Below are 24,806 nucleotides of genomic sequence, written 5' to 3'. Positions count from 1 at the left end.
TGCAATAAAGTCAGAACCAGTATTACATACTAGCGTACCCTGCACCAATAAAATAAAAAGGTGAAGCATACTCAGGCCATGACGCCAAAAACAAAATTTATCTCCTTTTAATAATTCTAAATTATTTACATAATCTTCCCTGGTCTTCATGCCCAGATCAGTATAGATAAAGTACACATAAATGAAAATTAGATTACCCCTGACCTGTCCCTCTCATGCTCATGGTGCCTTTAGCTTATGTTTGCGAGTGCTACGTCTTGGTGCACCCCACCCCCTTGCTGGCACCAGCATTGGAGCCAGCCTGCTGACTCTGGTGTCTTGTTGGCCTTGATGACCTTGGCAGTCGTCCTCCAGCCAGTGGAGCCTGTGCTGGCCCCGCCTGGGAGGGAGCGGCCAGTGCCACAGCTGGCATCTCCCCAGTCTTCGCAGCCTCATCAGATGCCACGGTCACTGGCAGAGAGGCAGAGGTGCTGCTACCGTCATCCAGAGCATCCTGAGAGGAGCCTGCAGAGACAACAAACAGCTAATGCGTTACTGTGAGGTCGCCCTGGACCTCCCTGCTCATCATTGATTTTATGGGCACCTAGCTGGGATAGTGGGTGCCTCATCCATCTCCCACACTGACACTGACACCTGAGCACAGTGCCTGTGTGAGGGCTTGCAGGTCCACTCACAACCCCAAGAACCCCTCATTCTGTCCTTGGAGCTGCCCCTTCATGAGCGCCGCCACTCTATCACTGGAGGAGGCATTGCGTTCAGTCATGAGGGTCAACTGATGCTCCACATGGACTCCTCCATAATAGAGACCATGGCACGCACACCCTCATGGATCTCCACCAGATCCTCCCGCACATCTCACTGGACGTCCAACATCTGCCATTTAATGACCAAGTCCAGAGGCTCATCATCAGCCTTCAACGCAGCATTGTCCTGGTCTCCAGCTGTCCTCCAACTGCCGGCACCCTGGGCACTCTCTGCCTCCACCTGCACCTTAAGCGAGTGTGAAATACCCTCACCAATGTGCACTGAGATACTAGCCGCCGAACTGACACCCACCGAGGTGCTGGTATCTGCGTTGCTGCCTGCTTCAAAGAGTGGGTGTGATGCAGGTGCAACAGAAGCTCAGTGGTCCTCCGGCATCAGGGGTAGCCCTTCAGGGTACGCAGAGTGAAAGCCTGCTGGCGAATCTAAGGGAGAACAAGGACATATCAGTAGTTAAAGTCACCACACTGTCACTATGCATGCCAGGCACCCAGGTGAGACAACGGAGATCTGTATCATGCTGTCAATGTCTTTCAATGATCAATGGGGACTCCAGGTTTGAGCTCACATCATTGAAGACACTACACTAGAATGGTTACACAATCCGAAACTCTCACCTCTGTGCACTGCACTCTTACCTTCATCTGGCACACCCACCTCTCCACACCCGCATGCACATGAAGAGTGCTGGCTCTCAAGCTCCAGGGCACCTTGCTCAAGATGATCTTTGAGCAAGATGGAGGTTGTGCTGCCCTCTGCCTGTACGTGCCCTCTCTGCCTGGTTATGACTTGTCTTTTCCTGAAAGGGCAGAGAAGCATTGATTAGTCCACTCTCTACCTGCAGCGCCATTGCAGCCTGGCCAACCCCACCTGAGGAACACCTCGCCAGGCACATCTGAGTCAAGCCACAAGGTCCTCCGTCCAAGCAGCTGGGGCTTATCCCCTTGGCCAGCTCTGGTGTTATTGACAGTTGGCACTCAAAGTCTAACGTCCTTGAGATCCACAGGAGGACAGCCACACTTTAACACTTCTGCACACTGACCCATGCCAACACGGCACTCATCCTTCTTGAGCGCAGCAGATCATTGAACCGCTTCTGGCACTGCACCCATGTGCACCACACCACATCATGGCTGCTCAACATTGCTGCCACCTCCCACCATGCCCTCTTTGTGAGGTGCGGTGACCTCCTCCTCCCATCTCTGGGGACAAGGGTATCCCTCCAGGCAGCCACCTCCTCCAGGAGGACGTCGAGGCACTCATTGGAAAAGCAGGGGGCCGAGTGCCCACCTGACCTGCCCTCCCACCTGCCATGTCCAGTCTCACTTGACTCCATTGAGAACGCTGAACATGCATCCTTCCATGGCAGTCTTCCAGGGGCTGCCTGGGCCATTTTTAAACCAGCTGCCCGGGTCACCATTGGACCCAGCGGCTGACAGGACCCCGCCCCTGCCTGCCCCTTCCCAACCAGTGCTGGCCTTAATTGGTCCCGCCAGCATGAAATTGCAGTTGGGGGGGCGACAGGCTGTTTCCCGGCCACTCCTTGGCCTGTCCACGGCGCCTGTCCGATGACCTCAAAATCCTGCCCTGTGCTACTGTCTAACTTGTACCTGCACTGCATTTAAATTAAAACTCATTGCATTGTCTCACCCACCCTAATTAATTCTTTTCCAAGATCTCAGTGGTGTAGGACTCCTTACCCCTCGAACCTCATGCTTTTAAAACCCAAGTTTGGAACTCGGTGACTAAGTAACGGCAACATATTCTTTTTAACCCAGCTGGTTTCTTGTAGCATGGGCCTCAATCCTTCACTTTGTTTTTCCATTAAGAAAAAGCAAAGAACATCATACAGATCCAAACTTACTTAATTAGTGTCGTTGTTTGCAAAAGTACTCTTTAGGCAAACCTAGGCAAAGAAAGATGTGGCACCAGTTCCTAACAGTGCTCAGGTTTAGAGAAGCAGAAAGTATTTAAAATACAAATATTTCAGACTAAATGGTAAACAAATACACTTTTATTCTGTCTGGAATCCCATTGATTCCACTTGCTAAATTTCACAGATTATAAAATCTGCATTTAGTTACTTATTTAATTCAAACTTGGTAAGTTATTCATTGAGGTATACCTGTAAAGAACTGGATACATGTAGTTGTTCTATAATCTAAATCTTCAATTTGAAAATGCTAACACATGTTTGTGTTACTCCAGGTTATTCTATAGCTAGTCACTATGGTAACCCTCTGATTAACTCTCAGTTGTGTCCGAGGGGAAATAAAAGCAAACTAGCGCAATTTGACAGATGCCTGTGGTCTGGAGCAGAGGAAAGGATAATGCATAAATTTAAACTGAGATAAAATAAAAGCACCAGAATGTTTGTTTTGTTCTTTTGTTTGTCACACTACAAAATTCTGTGTCAGATTGTGAACTACAGAAGAATAGTGGATAATGTACAAGGACAGTGATCAAATGAACCTTGGGCAATGATTAATTTCCTTTTTTCAGGAAAATTCCTTCTTCCAGCACAAGCAAACATAGTAGTGTGAAATCTTTGCTATATCACAGAGTCAGCAGGGTCAGACTGGTGCATATTTGTACCCACTGGAATAGAGGACACCTGACCAGCAGAACTGCTGGGATTTAAAAGCTCCCTCATGGGTCAACCTATAATAAAGGAGCACCATTTGAAAATAAAGGGTCTCCCATTTAAGATTGGGATGAGGAGGAATTTCTTCTCTCAGAGAATTGTTAGTCTTTGGAATTCTCTTCTCCAGGAAGCCGTGGAGGCTGGATCATTGAGTATATTTGAGGCTGAGTTCGACAGGTTTTTGACTGACAAGAGAGTCAAGGATTATAGGGACAGGCAGGAAAGTGGAGTTAAGACTACCATCTGATCAGCCGCGATCTTATTGAATGGTGGAGTAGGCCTAAGTGACCAAATGGCCTACTCCTGCTCCTCTTTCTTATAATCTTATTAGTAGCAATTTGAAAATGGCATTTTCTGGAGTAAGAAATGTTGGTGCAATCAGTTATAGGGAGCAGATGCCTTTACAGAACTGTTGCTAAAAACTGTATTAAACAGGAGAATGGCCCTACTCAGCATCTAAGAGTGCAGAGGTGATGGCAAGTATAGCAGCGTGTATCATTGTGGCCACAACCACCTAGAGGATGGGTTGCAAGTAAGGAAAAGTTTCAGAGATCTCACTTGATTAGTTAAGGTAAGAGTGTCAGCATTTCCAAACTGAAGATTTAGATTATAAAATAGCTACATGCATCCAGTTCTTTGCAGGTATACCTAAATGAATAACTTAGCAACTGCAAATTTAAAAATATGCGCATTCTATATAAACTATGTGAAATTTAGCAAAAGGAACCATGGGCTTCCAGATGGACTAAAAGTGTATTTGCTTCTCATTTAGTCTGAAATGTTTGTATTTTAAATAATTTCTGTTTATCTAAACCTGAGCACTATAAGAAATTGGTAGTATATCTTTCTTTGTCTGGTTTGCCTGAAGAGTCTTTTTGCAAATAAACAACACTAATTGAGCAAGTTTGGATCTTTATGATGTTCTTTATTTTATTCTGAATAACTGGGAAAAGTCCACAAAGGTTTTGCTTTCACTTCCCAGTATTTTAGAGCAGACTGATTGCTTATCATGCATGCCCAAGGTACACTTTGCAGAAGCAAATTAGCTCTTTAGTTCTTTTCACATTCACTTCCCCAACAAGCTTCACTACCAAAGATAGACCATGCAGCAAAAAGAGGACAGAACTAGACAGCCATCACAGCAGCAGAAATAGCACAGATGCATACAAGAATATCTCATGAAATTACATGATGTAATGATACTCTCCAAAGACTAACTCCCATCTATGTTATGGTCCCTTCTCTTGGAATTATAGATTATAGTTGGTGACTCCCCCCAGTTGGGTTCTTCACCAGATTTTCTGTTTCTCCCACCACCCATTCGTGCCATACAAGTGCCAGGCAATGACCATCTCCAACAAGAGATGGAAGGATCCCCCATGAAAATGAATGGCATTAATCTTTAACTTCAGGCAAATTCCATTCAAATTTATTGCCTCTCCTTGACATTTAAGTACATTGCAATTGTGAGGTCCCTACCATCAACATGCTGGGGGTTACCATTGACCAGAAACTTAACTGGACCAGCCATATAAATACTGTGGCTACAAGAGAAATAGGAATTCTGTGGTGAATAACTCACCTCCTGACTCCCCAATGCCTGTCCACCCTCTTACAAGGCACAAGGTGTGTGATGAAATACTCTCCACTGGCCTGGATGAGTGCAGCTCCAACAAGACTCAAGAAGCTCATTCAGGACAAAGTAGCCTGCTTAATTGGCACCCCATCCACCATCTTAAATATTCACTCCCTCTACCAAAGGCAGACAGTGGAAGCAATGTGCACCATATACAATATGCACTGAAACTCACCAAGACTCATTCGACAGCACATTCCAAACCTACAACCTCTACCATCTAGAAGGACAAAAGCAGCAGATGCATAGGAACACTACTGCCTGCTAGTTTCCTTTCAAGTCACTCACCATCCTGATTTGGAACTATATTGTTGTTCCTTCAGTGTCACTGGGTCAAAATCAAGCAAAGCCCTTACTAACAGCATTATCAGTATGCCAACACACCTTGGACTGCAGAAGTTCAAGAAGGCGGCTCACCCCTTCTCAAGAGCAATTAGGGATGGGCAATAAATGTTGACTTTGTCAGTGACACTCATCCTAAGAGCAGATATAAGAAAACATTCTGGGCACCAGTCACCACTTATTTAAATACTCCCCAATATCTAAAGAAATACTTCTAGCTGGTGTTCATTTTGAAGGAGAATGAAAAGGAAATGAAACCTGAGGAATATGGAATGTAAGGCTGTTGGTTAAAAGTCTGATTTCAATAAATTTGAATGGAATTTGCCTGAAGTTAAAGATTAATGCCATTCATTTTCATGGGGGATCCTTCCAATTGTCAGCTAAAACTTCCTCCGATGCCATGGGGGTGTTACCCATTTCAGCGCTCACACACAGAGGGCAACGTCTGCGGAAAGAAGAAGGTGGGGCTAACATTTCAAGTCGATGACCCTTCGTCAGAATCCAGGAAGTGGGGAAAGAAACAGATTTCAGTTCATGAAGGATGTGATTCATTTGTAAAGAAAATGTTCAAAAAAAAATTTAACAGAAGTAACTAATGAAATATACCACCAGCTCAGCAAGAGAAAGTTTGGAAAGTTATCGGAAATGATTCCTCACACTATCAACTAGACCACATAAAGGAGAAACACATTCGCCAGTTGTCAATAATGAGGCATGTAAACTTGTTTGGAATTACTTTGTCAAAATTGTTTATTCCATTTCTTGTTGAAAGACAGATCAATGCTATTTACAAAGCCAAGCATTTAATCAAACACATTGTTTTATTGTTGCATACCCCATGGTGCTATTCATACATTTACATAGATTTATCTCTTCATGATGCTCCTTGTGGGAAGTGCTCAGCATGTAGCAAATGGAAATGGTCAAACTGGGCTCTCACAGCTTAGTCATTACAGCTCCAAGTCTTTCCCCTGGCTGTATGAGCTCAGCTACTGTCTCAGAAATAAGCAACTGTAAGTGAATTTTTAATTGAGTGGAAGCTGGAAATGTATCCGTGTAGAGTTTTATAAGTGGATTATGTTCCCTACAGATATCTGGGATGTGCACTGTTCCAGAGAACCGTGGGACAGAATTTTATGGCCCCATCACAGGAGGAATCGTAACATGTGGTGAGCCATTCAAAAGTTCATTGACTTCGGCGGGACGGGAAATTCCCGCCGGCGGGAGGACCCGTAAAATTCCGCCCAAGAATTTTTGCAGTTGCATTCAGTTTCCTATATGTAGACTCTTCATATAAACTCCTCCATACAGGTATTTGGTTGTGTACATGTACACAATTTAATGCAGGTCTCATGTGGCACCGAGTTAAGCTGTATCCCAGAAAACATTTTCAAGTCCATAAGTTTGGAGCTTCTTCTTAATCAATAGCCCCGGTCATATTGATGTTAACTGCTGGGGCCCGTTTAAATGTCACATCCCCATCGGCAATGGATGTCAAGGAGGGTACAGAGCAGTTGCCAAAAGGCGGAAAGGGATTCTTGTGGGAGGGAAGTTAAGGAAATTCCAAATCAGGGGAGGCTGCAACTTTGCTTTACAGGCCAGCAAGAGCACTCCTCTTTTCCCTGGCCTCACAAAGGGAAGTTTTCAACTAACCTGAAGGGTGTCTTCTGCCCTCAGACCAGTCACAGGCCTGCTTCTCCCTTGTTGACAAACCACAGCAGTCTCTCCACTCAGATCCTCAATGGAACAGTGCACATCTTAGACCTTTCAATGCATAGTGAACATGTTCCACTTACAAAGCGCAACACAATTACATTTCCAGTTTCTGTACAATTAAAAATCCACTTGCAGCTTCTCATGAGAAGTATAAACTTGTTAGTAATTATGTGATCAAAATTGTTTATTCAGTTTCTTATAGGAAAACTGATCAGTGCTATTTAGAAAGCCAAGCATTTAATTAAATGTAATGCTTTATAGATTCCTATCCCATGGTGCTATTCATACATGTATACAGATTTATCCTTGACTGCATTGGGATCCAATGGATGCAGTAGGACCCAGAATTATAATTCTCTCCTGCTTTAGGTTGCCACCTCATCTGCCTATAAAACCCTCAGGTTAATATTGCAAATGGTTGCAATTAGAGTGAGTACGTAACCTATTCATTTTAACTGCCTACCCGACCAACTGTTAATCTGCTTACACCACGTGATTTTGCACATCTGCCTTCATTCAAATAGTGTTGTTGAGCTTCCATTTCATACTGGACATGTCAATTCTCAAATAGGTTCTGCCATTCAGTGCAATCATGGCTGATCTGCAACTAACTCCATATACCTGCCTTTGCCCCTAATCCCTTAATACCTTTGAGTAACAAAAATCTATGAATCTCAGTTTCAAAATCAACAATTGATCTAGCATCAATTGCTGTTTGTAGAAGAGAGTTTCAAATTTATAGCACTCTTCGTGCGTAGAAGTGTTTCCTTATTTCATTCCTTTAAGGTCTGGCTTTAATTATTTGATGATATCCTAATCCTGGACTCCACAACCAGAGGAAATAGTTTCTCTAGCAACCCAGTCTGTTCCCCTTAATACCTTGAAAATTTCCATCAAATCACCCTTCACCTGCTAACTTCTAAGAAATGCAACTCTGGTTTGTGTAATCTCTCCTCCTAATTTAAACCTTGAAGTCTAGGTATCTTTCTAGTAAATCTAGGCTGCATGCCCTCCAAGGCCAATATAACCTAAGATATGCTGCCCAGAACTGCTCACACTGTTCCAGATGTGGTCCAACCAGGACTTTTTGTAGCTAAAACATACACTGCTCCACAAAAATTGCTTCTAATCGGCACTTGAGTGCTAAATATACATACTAAATATACTTATAAGCAGACTTGTATTGTTAGCACAGCACCAACTTTGTGCCTGTTTTTCACTCTTCCTCGAAATAACCCAAAATAAGTTCAAATGCACAGCTGATAATAGTTTTGCTGTGCAATTCATGGCCAGTGCTTAGCATGGTAACATTTTCCCTGTTATTTAATCAGAGAAACTAGAATTCAATCGAGGACAGGTGAGATCACAGGAATAGGCTATCAACTGCTTGAGCCTGTTCCACCATTCAATAAAACATGCATCTGAATTCTATTTATCTGCCTTGGTATCATATCTCTTAATTCCCATCCCTAAATCTCTTGGATTCACTTTTGAAAATTAAATTCACCAAACCTTAACAGATTTTGAGGAAAGAAACATAGGATTTCCATGACCTTTTCTGTGAAGAAGTGCTTCCTGATATATCACTACTGAATGATCTAGCTGTACTTTTCAGGTTATGCTCCATGTTCTGGAATCTGTCCATATCTTCCCTAATGTGGTAATCTGATGTGTAATATACCTTTAAGAAGAATGTTATAATGGAAGATCACACGATTTTAGTATTCAATAGCAGAGTAGCACAGGCTAGCTCTGTGGTTAGTTAGTAGTTAGAGTAGTGTAGAGATAGAGTTTGAAGTGTAAGTACATGTTTAGTTGCTGCTGAGTACCTTCGTAAATAAACAAAGTTTCTATTGATGAAGTGTCTGCTACTCAACTGTATCATTAGTACCAAATCAGCCACCCCTTACAACAAGTGTGCAAACAGGATCCAACAAACTGGTGACTAGGATCCAACAAACTGGCGATGAGGATTAAACAAGTTAAACAAATTCAAGCAAGAGAAATGAAATCGGCACTACACTTTGCACAGCAATTATAAATAGAAGTCCCGTTCAAATCGTCGAACTAACTCCCTCACTGCCTGTCACAATTCAGATGAATTGATCCTTTCGATTCAGCAATGGACGATTATTCCCACTACATTGAGCCTCTCTCGTTCTTTTTCCAAGCAAATGAGATTTCGGGGGAAGAGAAGAGGTGGTCGATCCTCTTAAGTATATGTAGGAATAAGACTTATGGCTTGATTCAAGGCTTGACAGCACCCAATGCCCCAGATTCGGGAAATTTTGAGGAATTAATGGACCTGGTGAAGGGCCATTACCAACCAAAGCCCTCAGTAATGATGCAAAGATTCAAGTTTAATTGAAGAATTAGAGACACGGGGGAGACAGCTGCAAGCTATGTGGCAAGCCTGAAGCAATTAATGGAGCATTGTGAACTTGGTACATCCTTAAACGATATGCTTAGAGACCATTTAGTGTGCGGTGTGAATGAGGACATGATTCAGAAGCGACTGTTATCCAAAACAAATTTGAGTTTTAAGAAGGCACTGGAGATTGCAATGGCAATGGAAAGTGCAGTTAGAGATTCGAAAGCCATGCAGGGCACGCAAAATGGCGTCGTCCTCCATACCAGGAGGAAGCCCCGGTCAAAAATGGCGCGAAAATGCAATACTCTACTGAGAGGTGGGAAACAACCCCCACTAGCAAGAAGATGAAAAAAAATGACCCCACAGCAAAAACAAGGGGTAATATCAATAGAGGTGGAAACAAACAATCCTTTAACAATTGGTACTTTAAAATAATAGAATGTCTTTATTGTCATAAAAACGGTCACATTATGAGACAGTGTAAGGAAAGAGTCAAGCAGACTTTTAAACAAAAGAAAAAAACAGTAAAATCTACAATGTAGAAGAGCCTGAAACAACAGATTCAGATATTTATTCAATGTGTAACTTGAAGGTTGGAAGAACAGAACCATTCTATGTAACAGTGAAAATGAATGGTAGATCTGTTCAAATGGAAGTGCACACAGGAGCTTCCACTACTGAAGGAACATATCTACAAATATCTGAGTAATGGGGAACATCAATTAAAATTGGAAGAAACAACTGCCCAGTTAAAAACATACACAGGTGAAGACATCCAAGTCAAAGGCATAACTAGTGTAACTGTTAATTATGGGAGCCAATCAGTAAAGCTATCCTTAGTGGTAGTAGCAAGTGACGGGCCAAGCCTCCTAGAGGAAACTGGCTAAAGGAGATCAAGTTGGAATGGGCTGAAATTTTCCAATTGAGAGCAAGTGAGTTACCAGAGCTACTACAAAAGTACACCACAGTCTTCAGCGATGCACTCGGGAAGATCCAGGGGCTGCAGGCAAAAATTCATGTGGATCAAGTACCTAACGATTTGAGAGAAAAGGTCAACACTGAATTGGACAGACTAGAGAAACTAGGCATTATACAACCTGTGCAGTTCTCAGAAAGGGCAGCGCCCATAGTCTCCATCCTTAAACCCAACCAAGAGCTTCCAAATTTGTGGACACTACAAATTGACAGTTAATAAAGTAGCTAAGCTAGACAGACAATTCATTCCAAAAATTGAAGACCTGTATGACAAGCTGGCGGGTGGAACCACCTACATGAAGCTTGATATGAGTCATGCTTATCAACAATTAGAGTTAGATAAAGCCTCCCAGGAATTCGTCACAATTAATACCCACAAAGGGGCCTACCAGTACACTCAATTGCCTTTCGGTGTCTCCTCAGCTTGCGCCATCTTTCTGAGAACAATGGAAAGCTTACTGCAGGGACTGCCCCAGGTTGTAGTCTATTTAGATGATGTTTTGGTGACAGGGTTCACTGAAAAAGAGCACATGGCAAACTTAGAAGAAGTCTTAAAATGTTTCTTACAGGCTGGATGGTGTTTAGAAAAAGAAAAGTGCACATTCCAAGCAAGAGAGGTAATCTATTTGTGTCACCGGGTAGATTCACAGGGCCTCCATCCGGTTGAGGAGAAAGTGAGAGCCATAAGAGAGGCACCTGCACCAAAGAACACCTCAGAGCTCAGTTCATTCCTAGGAATGATAAATTATTATGGACTGTTCTTACCAAATTTGTCTACAGAACTAACACCCCTACATTATCGACTCAAAAAAAACCAACATTGGTCTTTGAATGCACCCCAGAACGAAGCTTTCAAGAAGGTCAAACAATTGTTGCACTCGTCCAACCTATTAGTACATTATGACCAGAGGAACAATTTGGTGTTGACTTGTAACACATCCCCCTATGGAGTGGGAGCAGTGTTCTCCCATCAGATGGATGATGGCACAGAATGGCATATTGGTTACATATCAAGAATGCTGACCAAAGCAGAAAAGGGTTACCTGCAGACAGAAAAAGAAGGCCTGTCAATCATCTTTGGTGTTAAGAAATTTCACCAGCGCGTACAGGGCCGTCATTTTATTATCGTTTCAGACCACAAGCCATTGCTAGGTTTGTTCAGCGAAGACAGGGCTATACCACCCATAGCCTCAGCAAGAATACAATGATGGGCTTTAATCCTGGCAGCATACGAGTATGCTTTCGTACATAGGTCTGATAGTCGAATTGCAAACACCAGTGCACTTACTCATTTGCCCTTACAAGAATAGGATGTGTAAGTCCCAGTTCTACAAGAACTTATTTTGTTGTTACATTTCTTAGATTCATCACTGGTATGTGCTTGACGGATCAGAGACTGGACAAGTAGGGACCCAGTCATATCACAAGTACGAGGACAAGTACTTCATGGTTGGTCACAAGAGCCTGTATCTGGTGAAATGAAACTGTACTTTAGCAGAAGACATTAACTAAACATCCGGGATGGTATCTTAATGTGGGGAGCACGAGTGATAGTACCTTCAAAGGTTAGAGAGCCATTACTAATTGCACTACACAGCACACATCCAGGAATATGCCAAATGAAGACCATAGCACACAGCTACCTGTTGTAGCCTGGTATGGATGGTGAAATAGTGCATTTAGTGAAGAATTGTGTGCAATGTCGGCAACTACAAAAGTTACCTTCAACAGCTCCATTACACCCTTGGAAATGGTCAGGAAGACCATGGGTGCGGTTACACATTGATTATGTTGGGCCTTTCATGGGAACAATGTTTCTGCTCATTGTTGATGTTCACTCAAAATGGATGGGCATATATGAGGTGAAATCACCAATGTCTTCTGCTACAATTGAGAGGTTATGTCAAAGTTTTGCCATTAATGAACTACCAGAAGTAGTAGTTTCTGATAACGGCACAGCATTTACGAGTGCTGAGTTTCAGCTGTTTATCAGCTTCAAAGATATCACTTATGTAAAAACTTCACGGTACCACCCTTCCTCAAATGGACTGACCAAAAGGGCGGTTCAAACATTCAAGGCTGGCATGAAGAAAGTAACTGGACATTCCTTAACAACCAAGCTAGCACGCTTTCTTTCTCATTATAGGACCACCCCTCACACAAGAACAGGTATCACACCTGCAGAGTTATTGATGAAATGCTGTCTCAGGACGTGATTGAGCTTAATAATGCCAAATTTATGGGAGGTGGGAGGGGAAGGTGGAAAGGAGTCAGGGAAGTCAGAAAACTAAACACAACTGGCATAATTGCAAAAGGAAATTTACCGTGGGAGAAACAGTATACCTGAAGAACTTTGGAGAGGACCAACGTGGTTACTGGGTGAAATATATGCAGTGACTGAACCTCTATCTTACCACGAAAAGATGGAAGGCCAAGTCATACAGAGACATGTGGATCATCTAAGGAAGAGAGAAACAAATCACAGGAAATAATTCCACCAGTGTTCACGACCGGGTCAACGCTCCCTGTTGAGAGAACTCAACCTAGTACAGATGCACCTGAAGTATCTGTTGTTCCTTCAAGAGTGGATGATAAAGATCTGCAGGAGGCCACCAAAGCACCTGATGTTCAGACATCCCTGGAAAAGGAGGTTTCTGACGAGGCATCTGAAGTTGTAGAGCTGATATGCTCTACATACATAAGGAAACCCCCAGAAAGACTGAATTTGTAAATTACTTATCAGTGTAAATCATTTGCTATTTTGAGAAGATTGTAATTGTAAATATAAAATGGATTTCTGAGTAAAGGGGAAGGGATGTGGTAATCTGATGTGTAATATACCTTTAAGAAGACTGTTATAATGGAAGATCGCATGATCTTAGTATCCAATAGCAGAATAGCGTGGGCTATCTCTGTATTAGTAGTCTGCAGTCAGTAGTTAGTAGTTAGAGCAGTGTAGAAATAGAGTTTGAGGTGTAAGCACATGTTTAGTTGTTGCTGAGTACCTTTGTAAATAAACATAAAGTGTCAGCTACTCAACTCTATCATTAGTGTCAAATCGGCCACCTCTTACGACAAGGGTGCGAACAAGATCCAACAAACTGTTGACCAGGATCCAACACCTAACATAACTAATCATCTTAAGCACCTCAATTAGGTCACCCTTAATCTCAAATATGCAAGGGAATACAAGCCTAGTCCATGCAACCTGCCCTCATAAAAACCCCAAGAAGCCCCACCTGAATCTGTACCCTCGCCTAGGCCCATAGATGCTTCCTGAGGTGCAGTGTTCAGAATTGTATACAGTAATCCAGCTGCAGACTAAACAGAGCTCTAGGTATTCTAAAAGCAACTGCTCTTAACATTAAGATGACATTTGACTGAGTATCATAGCCAAGAGTCCAAGTAAAACGGAGGTCACTGGGATCAAGCAGAAAGTCTCCAATGGTTGGAATCATATCTGATACAAATTGTGGATGTTGGAGACCAACCATTGCAGCCCCAGAACACCTGTACGGCAGAGTAAGTCACCAAAAGACATAGATTTAAAATAATTGGCTTAAAAGCCAGGGGAGGATGAGGAGATGTTTTTTTAACTCTGCAAATTGTTATGATCTGGAATGCATTGCCTAAATGGGTGGTAGGAGTGGATTCAGTTTTGACGTTCAAAAGGTTTCTTCCTTCACTGGAAAAAATATGCCCAGTTATGGGGATAGACCAGGAGAGTGGGACCAATTTGTAGCCCTTACAGAGAGCTGGTACAAGCACAATGGGTTTGAACAGCCTCCTTCTGTTCTGTATGATTCAATTAACTTAATTTTACCAAATAGCACTTCTGCCAGAAGGAAGCATAAAGAAGTCATTGTATTTGCCATTATCTTTCATTCATTGATATCAATGAGCAAAATTTTGTGAGGAATTCACCTGCAATTTTCCAATATAAACTTCCAACAGACAAGATTCCCTGCCAGAAGCACACATTTGTAAAATTATTTCTTAAAACGGCATGAAGCACTTCCAGATGGATACTAAGATATGAAGTCCTTAGGACAGGGGAGGTGGGATGGGATTGGGGGTGGGAAGCAGGGTGAGGGAAAGACTTGAGACTATTGTTCCTCTTCACCCTCCGCATCCAAAAATTGGGAGAGCTGTCTCACAGACTAGTCAAGCAACAGCCTGATATAGTCATACTCAAGGAATCATACCTGGCAGATCACCATCACCATCCCTGGCTATGTCTTGTCCTACCGGCAGGACAGACCCAGCAAAGGTAGCGGCACAGTGATATAAAGTCAGGAGGAAGTCCTCAACATCGACTTCGGACCCCATGAAGTCTCATGGCATCAGGTCAAACATGGGCAAGGAAACCTCCTGCTGATTACCACGTACCGTACTCCCTCAGCTGATGAATCAGTGCTCCTCCATGTTGAACATCACTTGGAGGAAGCACTGAGGGTGGCAAGGGCACAGAATGTACTATGGGTGGGGGACTTCAATGTCCATCACCAAGAGTGGCTCAGTATCACCACTACTGACTGAGCCATAAAAGTCATAGCTGCTAGACTGGGTCTGCGGCAGGTGGTGAGGGGACCAACAAAAGGGAAAAACATACTTGACCTCATTCTCACCAACCTGCCTGCCACAGATGCATCTGCCCATGACAGTATCGGTAGGAGTGACCACCGCACACAGTCCTTGTGGAGACAGTCACGCCTTCACATGGAGGATAACCTCCATCATGTTGTGTGGCACTACCCCAGCACAAAGGAAGATGGTTGTGGTTATTGGAGGTCAATCATCTCAGCACCAGGACATCACTGCAGGAGTTCCTCAGTGTAGTGTCCTCGGCCCTACCATCTTCAGCTGCTTCATTAATGACCTTCCATCATAAGGTCAGAAGTGGGGATGTTCGCTGATGATTGCACAATGTTCAGTATCTGAGGAGTATCCTCAGATACTGAAACAGTCTATGGCCAAATGCAGCAAGACCTGGACAATATCCAGGCTTCCGCTGACAAGTGGCAAGTAACATTCGCGCCACACAAGTGTCAGGCAATGACCATCTCCAACAAGAGAGAATCTGACCATCGCCCCTTGATGCTCAATGGCATTACCATCACTGAATCCCCCACTATCAACATCCTGGGAGTTACCATTGACCAGAAACTAAACTGAACTAGCCATATAAATACTGCAGCCACAAGAGCAGGTCAGAGGCTTGGAATCCTGCAATGAGTAGCTCACCTCCTGACTCCCAAAGCCTGTCCACCATCTACAAGGCACAAGTCAGAAATGTGATGGAATCTCTCCACTTGCCTATATAAGTGCAGCTCCCACAACACTCAAGAAGCTTGACACTATCCAGAACAAAGTAATCCACTTGATTGGCACCACATCCACAAACATTCACTCCCTCCACCAATGATGCACAGTAGCAACAGCATGTACCATCTACAGGATGCACTGCAGAAATTCACCAAGGCTCCTCCGACAGCACCTTCCAAACCCATGATCACTTCCTCTAGAAGGGCAAGGGTAGCAGAGAGATGGGAACACCACCACCTGCAAGTTCCCCTCCAAGTCACTCACCATCCTGACTTGGAAATATATCACCATTCCTTCACTGTCACTAGGTCAAAATCCTGGAACTCCCTTCCTAAAAGCAGCTGTTCAAGAAGGCAGCTCAGCACCAACTTCTCAAGGGCAACTAGGGATGGGCAATAACTGCTGGCCCAGCCAGCGAAGCCCATATCCCGTGAATGAACAAAAAAAAAGCTCAATATGCAGATGAGCCAGGTACCTGGGTGTCGTCATATGACCAGGAGCCACAGCCTCTTTGCACTGTAGCACCCTAGACAACAGGATGGGGCTGGAGATTGCTCTACTGCTTGTACTGATTTGGTTGTAAATAATTCCACTACTGATCATCAAGTAAACAGAATCCACAAACCTCATTTGTGTTACATACAGCACAAGGATATCACTAACCTTTGCCTTTTGTATTGATCATATGAGCTACTTCTTCAGTGGCTGCAGCATGGCTGGTGGAAGGCTATTGACCTCCAGCTGAGGGGTGTGCAGATTATCTTGAAGGGCAGCCTTCAATAATTCTAGATCTTGAACACCCAGCTTCAGCCTGCACCACTTCAGCCTGGGCTGCAGCCATCTGGATTGGCTGGCTGACAGGCCAACCACAAAGGCACTGACAAGAGTAGCTGAATTTCAAGCAAAAATGGTGTCATCCTGAAAGAGTTCAGCAGGTTTGTCCTCCATGGAGCCATTGCTACTCTCCCAGGGTCTCACCTCAGCAATCTATGGATCTGTCAGAACAATCAGTGGGTTGCTGTGATGCCCTGGAAGCTCCTTTGAACAGGGTGTCCAGAGTCACAAGGGCAGAAGTCTGAGCTGCCACTACAGCACTCAGACCAGTTGTGGAAGCTGTTTGAGTTGCTGAAGAAGCTGTGACATCAAGGTGAACTCCACAGATGTGCTGATGGTGATGACCATCTGTCCCATAAAGATGGACTTAAAGCCCTGCATAAAGCCTTGTGCCGAATTGGTATTAGACTCCTCCATGTTCTTTGTGTGCAGGCTTTTTGGAAGACTTTCTAGTGCACCAAGCATTTGGTTATGTATACCCATCAGCCTTCTTCAATACAAAAACAGAATTACCTGGAAAAACTCAGCAGGTCTGGCAGCATCAGCGGAGAAGAAAAGAGTTGACGTTTCAAGTCCTCATGACCCTTCAACAGTTCTGTCGAAGGGTCATGAGGACTCGAAACGTCAACTGTTTTCTTCGCCGCCGATGCTGCCAGACCTGCTGAGTTTTTCCAGGTAATTCTGTTTTTGTTTTGGATTTCCAGCATCCGCAGTTTTTTTGTTTTTAGCCTTCTTCAATAACCTGGCTCAGTGAAATCATCATCTGACTTCTCTACAGCAAAACTAGTGTGCAACCTCACCCTCCAATGAGCTGGCACCTGCTCTCTCCTTTCCCTCTACCTTGGCTCCTGCACACTTGTATCCAGCGCCTCATGTGATGCAGATCCCTCCTCTATCCTAAGCTCTAAGATCTAGGCAGTGTCAGTCTCTAGGCTGGTGGCTGCAACTGCAAGATTGAGTGAAGGATCCTCCTCACCTTCACTATCTTCTTCCTCTTTCTCCTCTAACTTGCATTTCTGAAATGAAAAATGGACAAGGGTTGGGTTTTGGTGAGGGGAGAGGAGAAATTAAGAAGTATTGTATTTACACCCTCTGCAGCTAGTGAATCAGAAGAGATTCAGGAATGAGGGAGAAGTGGATATGACAGAAGGAAGATTAGGTATGTAGAGACTCTCAGTATGAATCCCTCCATCCACGTCAGTGGCCAGGGTCTCAATGATGGCTCTTCCAATGATGGTCAGCACTCAATTCTCCTTGGGTGATAAAACATTCAAGTTGACTCGTTATCTTCCAGTTCTTTGCTGTTTCCTGCTGTTGTGTACATCCTTTTCTTGAAAAGAATAGAGAAGTGCATGAATATGTGTCCTGCAATACATTTTGGTGATGTGCCCGTCTTAGTTGAATTCCTACCAGTGTAGAAAAGCTGTGGATTATGAGTGCAAGGCTTGCAACAGTGCTAATTATGTGAGGGTGAGGTAAAAAATATGAACTGAATGACTGAATACTAATTGATAGAGGTTGTTGGTTGGTAGACAATGGGGGTATAGTGACTCAAGCAGTGAATAAGGCTAGTGATGCAGTTGGTAGGATATACCATTTCAAGATCAACTCATTCAGCTTGACAATTTGTGCCTGATCATTAAACTTCTTCCTGCACTGCATTTGTGTTCTTGGAGCAAAACTCTTGACATTGACCTCCACTGCTTTTCCTTCTCATTGCCTCCTCAGTATATGTCTGGAGGGCATTCTGCCCCCTACTTCACAGCAAAGACAAGGTGCCTCACCTTCTTTCCAGCTCTTACATCACAATCTCTAGTGCATTGTCAGAAAAACTTGGAGCTTGTGTTTAATAGGTGGATATCCATTTACCGAATCAGGCAGCAGAAGATATTCTATGAATCACAACTGTTTTATTGTTAAACTATAGTTCAGTACAAATACCAGTTTCCACTCTTCTCTTCTGGATCCTTTCCCTGTCCAGAAGCAACAGCCCCCTAATGGGGAAAAACCCAGCTCTTAAGTACAGGCTTCAATGAGCATCACCAGCTCTCAATTCACTCTGAAGCTTGTCCTGGTCTAGTCGTAAAGGGACCTACATTTCTAACATTGTCAGCCTGTTCTCTCATGTGTTCAGCCATTTCTCCAAGTATCACAGCCCAGAGTCACTTTTCAAAAACGTGCCATCACTCCTTGCTGCCACAATGATGTACAAGGTGCCTGCGATGTTTGAGTAGCACTGTGGCCACTAAGGATATTAGGACCCCTGTAGATGCCTGCAACATGAGCTAATGAGCAGTACAGGGAGCACTGGCTGCACACAGAAATCATTTAATTTCAGACAGATGGAAGGATGACTGAATCAGAAATGAAAACGTCTTACTAGCACAGTGAGAGATGTGGCTCTGAATTCAACAACCTTAGGGGGAATTTCATTCTGCTCCAATATGTGCCACACCTGACTGGCCATGTTGATATTCACTTGAATATCCACGTGATCAGTCAGCCTGAGTGAAGGAAGACCATTTTGTGTAATCCATATGGAAATGCAGCAAAATATCATTCAATACCAAAATGGCATTGGTGAGTTTTAGAAGAAAATAGGATTCTTTCAGCCAATATTCCTAGCTCTTCTTATTAGTATAGCTTCAGGTGTCAGGATCAAATTAGTGCTGGGAGTTGGGAATTGCATTTTAATGATATTTTAAAGGAGGGTTAGGGTTAAACTAAAGAGCTTTCTTACAATTGGGGAATAACATTTCTGATAGTCTTCAAGGAAGCTCAGAAGTCATCTCAACCCATTAGCCAAGGATGAAAGGGCAGGGCAACTAATCAATGAGCAAAAATATGGAGGTAAAAGCCACAAGGTAGGGACTTAAGTCTGCAGTTAAGTGACTGAGCAGTTCAGCTCTAAACCCACTTGGTGATCAGCGGTGAAGTGGAGGAAGTGCCACATGAGAGGAGGGTTCCCCTCGGACCCCCTTTGTGTTCTATCCTATAGGTTTGCAGCGCAGGATGCCTACAAAAGGGTAGAGCCATTTTTCAGGCAATCTATCATCCACTAAGTCCCACTCACCCATCAGCCATCTGCTCGCTGACCTACATTGGCTCCCAATCCCTCACAGCGTCTCCAAGTTAAAATTCTCATCTATGTCTTTAAATCCCTTTGTGGCCTCACCCTTGCCATTTCCTGTAACTCCCTCCAACCCTGCAATCATCCAAGGGCTCTGCATTTCTCCAAAACTGGCCTCTTGTTAATCCCCAAGTCTCTTCATCCCATCATTGATGACCATATGTTCAGAAGATAAGGCCCTAACCATTGCAATTCCACTGCAAACCTTTCTACCTCTCTACTTCTCTCTCTTCCTTTAAGAACATGCTTAAGGCATTTCTTTGACCAAAATTCTAGTTACATGTCCTGATATCTTCTCTCAGCTTGGAGACAACCTTTATCTTATTATCCTTTTGTGATGCAACTTGTGCTGTTTTACTACTTTAAAGGTGCTAAATAAATGCATGTTGTTATTGTGGTGATGGGAATGGCAGCGACAAATGGACCACAAGAGAAATCTTTATTGGGTACCTTGTGGCAACCATAACAAATTGTTCAAATCCCCAGTTTGTTCATTGTTAGCATTATTCATAATTTACAGATGATTTCAAGCTCTGTGGTCAGGTTAGTTTTTCAAGGAAAATGAAGGGCCCTATACAGAGCAAATATGTGGACAAAGGGTTGCCAGATGGATTTTATTCTGTTCTGAATGTAACATTATCCGCATTGTCTTGGAAATATAAAATGTGTCCACAATGAACATCTTTGATGAACCACAATTCCTATCAGTTAAGCTTTGGGAAAACTGAAGCCAACATTTTCAGCATCTGCCACATTAGGTTGAACCAGACAATCTGTAACATCAGCATCCTACTTGACCCCAAGCTCCATCAGAAAGACTGATCACTTTGTAACACTGCCCAATTCTGCCTCCACTTTAGTCTATCTGCCCCTGAAATTCTCACACGTTCTTAATTTGTCAGCTCCAAACTTGACCATTTCAATTGTCTTCTAGCCTCCGATTTTCCACACTGTTAATTTAAACTCATTCAAAACTCCCCTGCCCTTAATCTGTTGAACGCCCATCATGCCTATCCTTATGACCTACATTGGTTCCCATTTTAAATTTTTCATCTGCAACTTGAAATCCTTTCATGACCTTGCTCTTTTCTATCTCTGTAAAATCCTCCAGTGCTACAAAACCCTTGTCCCCCAAACCCTCTTTCTCATACTCTGTCAACTTTATCGTGCAAAGCTGAGAATGACACTGAGCAGCAGACCCAGGGTGCACTGCAGATTCCAGTGTCGTTCCCTGGTTAGGGCACTTATGCTTACTTGCACCTTTTAAATTCAGCTTTCTATTTGTCACAATAACCAGAAGTTATCCTCCAGGAGTTAGTGATTTCTCAAAATCCTGGAATTCCCTCTCCAGCAGCACTGTGGGTGTACCTACACCAAATGGACTACAGCAATTCAAGAAGGCAGCTCAGCACCACCTACTCAAAGGCAATTAGGGATGGGCAATAAGTGCTGGCCTAGCCAGTGATGCCCACATCCCATGAACGAATAGAAAAACACTGTGCAATACTTAACTGGTCCTGGTATTTGTCAATTATATACTTGCTCTCTAATTCTCCATTGCAAATTATACTATATATTATGCTTTGCTACTATACCTATAACTCATCTACAATGGTGCATTGGGCGTATTCCTAAGCAATATACCATCAAAAGAATATCGATGCACAGAAGGCGATTCATAAAATGGCATAAAGGATGATTCAGAAACTCAACAAGTTAGACATGTGTTCCCTGGAAAGTAAGTTGAAACAGTTGTCCAGATGCAGCAATATATGGGGTAACAGAAATGTAAGCAGACTACCAAACTTGCAATGAAGAATTAGAGGGCAAGTATATACTTAACAAGTACCAGGACCAGTTCAGTATTGAAAAGTTTCTTTTTATTCATTCATGGGATGTGGGCTTCGCTGGCTAGGTCAGCACTTATTGACCATCCCTAATTGCCTTTGAGAAGGTGGTGGTGAGCTGCCTTCTTGAACTGCTGTAGCCCATAGGTACACCCACAGTGCTGTTAGGGAGGGAGTCCCAGGATTTTGACCCTGTGACAGTGAAGGAACAGCAATATATTTCCAAGTCAGGATGGTGTGTGGTTTGGAGGGGAACTTGCAGGTGGTGGTGTTCCCATTGTCTGCTGCCTAGTCCTTCTAGATATTAACAGTCGTGGGTTTGGAAGGTGCTGTCGAAGGAGCCTTGATGAGTTCCCTGCAGTGCATCTTGTAGATGGTACACACTGGTGCCACAGTGGTGGAGGGAGTGAATGTTTGTGGATGGGGTGCCAATCAAGCAGGCTGCTTTGTCCTAGATGGTTTCAAGCTTCTTGAATGTTGTTGGAACTGCATTCCTCCATGCAAGTGGAGAGTATTCCATCACACTCCTGACTTGTGGCTTGTAAATGGTGGACATGCTTTGGGGAATTAGCAGGTGAGTTACTCATCACAGAACTCCTAATTTCTGACCTGCTCTTGTAGCCAAAGCATTTATATGGCTGGTCCAGTTCAGTTTCTGATCAATGGTAACCCCCAGGATGTTGATAGTGGGGGATACAGTGATGGTAATGCCATTGAACGTCGAGAGGCAATGGTTAGATTCTCTCTTGTTGGAGGTGGTCATTGCCTGGCAGTTGTGTGGTGCAAATGTTACCTGCTACTTGTCAGCCCAAGCCTGCATATTGTACAGGTCTTGCTTCATTTGGACATAGACTGCTTCAGTATCTGAGGAGTCGCAAATGGTGCTGAACATTGTGCAATCATCAGCAAACATCCCCATGTCTGACCTTATGATGGAAGGGAGGTCATTGATGAAGCAGCTGAAGATAGTTGGCCTGAGGACACTACACTGAGGAACTCCTGCAGTGATGTCTTGGGACTGAGTTGATTGACCTCCAACAATCACAACCACCTTCCTTTGTGCTAGGTGTTACTCCAACCAGCAGAGAGTTTTCCCCCTGATTCCCATTGATTCCAGTTTTGCTAGGGCTCCTTGATGTCATACTCAGCCAAATGCTACCTTGATGTCAAGGGCAGTCACTCTCACCTTACCTTAAGGTACAGAAAAAGGCCATTCTGCCCAGTAGGTCCATGCGGATCTTTATGTTGCTCTTTCATAATCTTAACGATCTCTATCATGTCATGCCTCAGTCTTTTATTTTCCGGAGAAATGTGAGCCAGCCTGTTCAATCTTTCCTTACAGGTGAAACCTCTTGGTTCTGTTCTCATTCTAATAGACTGAGATTCCTATCCTGCAGATACCACGTCATCTGTGAAATGCAGCTGCTCAGAGTTCAATTATTAAGATTGATTCTCATTCCAGATATTCCATTCCAGTACATTCCAGATCCTAACCACCCTCCACAGAAAAACTTTTTCCTCATGTCGCCATTGCTTTTTTTGCCAATTACCTTAAATCTGTGCCCTCTTGAAGCATAGGTGAGTGCCATGTCATCGAGGATGACCAAAGTGAAGACTTAGCTGGGGGTAAAAGTGGCAAAATTGGAGGGGAGGCAGTAGTAGAGCAAATCAACATCCATAAGCAAATGATGGATAATGGATCATCAAGGGATGGGCAATTGGAAATTGGAAAATGCAGTTTTAAGAGACTGAAGCAGAGTTTTCTCCAGAGGCACACAAAGAAGGAACTGGGTTGGAAGTAGCTAAAGGGATGTGGGTGGTGAGGAATACTACGCAGTGGTCAAAGTTACTTTTGTCAGTGCTCGAGACCACAGGAATAGAAAGCCCACTCAAGATGGTGAGGCTGAAAGGGAACCCATACATATGAATAGGAGAGCTTATATGAAGGGAGTAATTTAGGGATGGTAAGAGAGTAGTCAATTCAGAGGAGCGAAGGCAAAGGGAGCTGGATGGAGCTGATTAGAATCTGAAATTAGCAAGGATGAGGAGTCACCCTGTGCAGAGCCAGAAGAGGATATCTCAGGGACAATAACAGGGCGGGCTTGAGATGATGGGGTGGGGGAGCAGGGATCAGTGAATCAAATAAGCTAAGAAAAGGAAAAGAGGCTTGATTTTTAAGTTAGTCTTACCTCCAAATAGAAAAAGAGTTCCGGTCAATAGCAGTAACGCATAGGCTCGTGCTAAAATGCTAATAAATCCAGCCATTCCTCCAAAAATCATCAGGATGATACTGAGTGGAAGCAGAACTACAAATGTTCCATGCATATCTGTAAGAGAAGCAAAAATCAAATCTTTTTCATCCAACTGAAAAATCCTAAGGCAAGGTGCTTTTCTGCAAAATTGGAAATATCCAAGTTATTGTGGATCAGATCAGGACCTGTATCTCCATGAGTATATACCAAGTCATATTAGATTTTGTGGCAAATATGTTTAAAATCAACCCTTTGAATGATCTGTTAGATAGTTACCCACATAATGGGAATGGCAGAATTGGAATCACAGACACAGAAGAAGGCACATCGAGTCTGTGCCGGCTCTTTCAAAGAGCAATCCAGTTAGGCCCACTCCCCTGCTCTTTTCCCACAATGCTGCAATTTGTTTCTCCTTCGAGTATTTATCCAATTCCATTTGAAGGCTGCTATTCAATTTGTATTCCTGGACTTTCAATTGTTGAACTTGGCATGCTGATGTTTCTGAATCCAACCTTTCTGTGTGTATTGTTTCATTTCCCTCTACCATATAAATTTGTGATTTTCCAGACCAGAATGAAATAGTTACTGCTTTTCAGTGTTTTCTTTTATCTCTCAGTAATATGTTTTCCACTTCTGATAACACACTTGAGCATGCAGATGGGAAACTACTTGGTTCGCAGACTGCACACAACAACCGAACCAGCAAGACTTGGAGGAAGAGGAGCAAAAGCATGGAGAAGCAAAATATTTACTAGAATAGTGAAGGCGTAGATAGGCTAAGGTTTAAAAATGATTGAAGATAAAGAGAATGGACAATAAAAAAAATGTCAAACACATTAGAGAGAATGAAGTCCTAATGAGCAGTGATGTAAGAAACAAAAACAGGAAGAAACCCATAAAAGACCAGTAAAAGTAATGAACTGTAGATTTAGAGCAGAACTATGAGAATGCATTTTATAGCAATGTGCAATG

At 43.3% G+C, this 24,806-nt stretch overlaps 1 protein-coding gene and 1 long non-coding RNA gene across 2 annotated transcripts in view; one reads left to right on the top strand and one right to left on the bottom strand.

Annotated features, from left to right (window-relative positions):
* LOC121288495 (transmembrane protein 114) overlaps nucleotides 1-24,806 on the bottom strand; it is a 133,722-nt gene that overhangs the window by 89,637 nt on the left and 19,279 nt on the right. The window contains exon 3 of the mRNA XM_041207034.1: nucleotides 23,772-23,909. Within this exon, the coding sequence (XP_041062968.1) occupies nucleotides 23,772-23,909 (138 nt within the window). The remainder of the gene's footprint in view (nucleotides 1-23,771; nucleotides 23,910-24,806) is intronic.
* Nucleotides 1-24,806, top strand: part of LOC121288496 — a 98,688-nt gene that overhangs the window by 58,753 nt on the left and 15,129 nt on the right. The gene's annotated exons all lie outside the window — the stretch shown is intronic.

Source organism: Carcharodon carcharias, chromosome 15 (genome assembly GCF_017639515.1).
Source record: "Carcharodon carcharias isolate sCarCar2 chromosome 15, sCarCar2.pri, whole genome shotgun sequence".
NCBI lineage: Eukaryota > Metazoa > Chordata > Chondrichthyes > Lamniformes > Lamnidae > Carcharodon > Carcharodon carcharias.
This window is presented reverse-complemented; position numbering and strand designations above follow the sequence as displayed.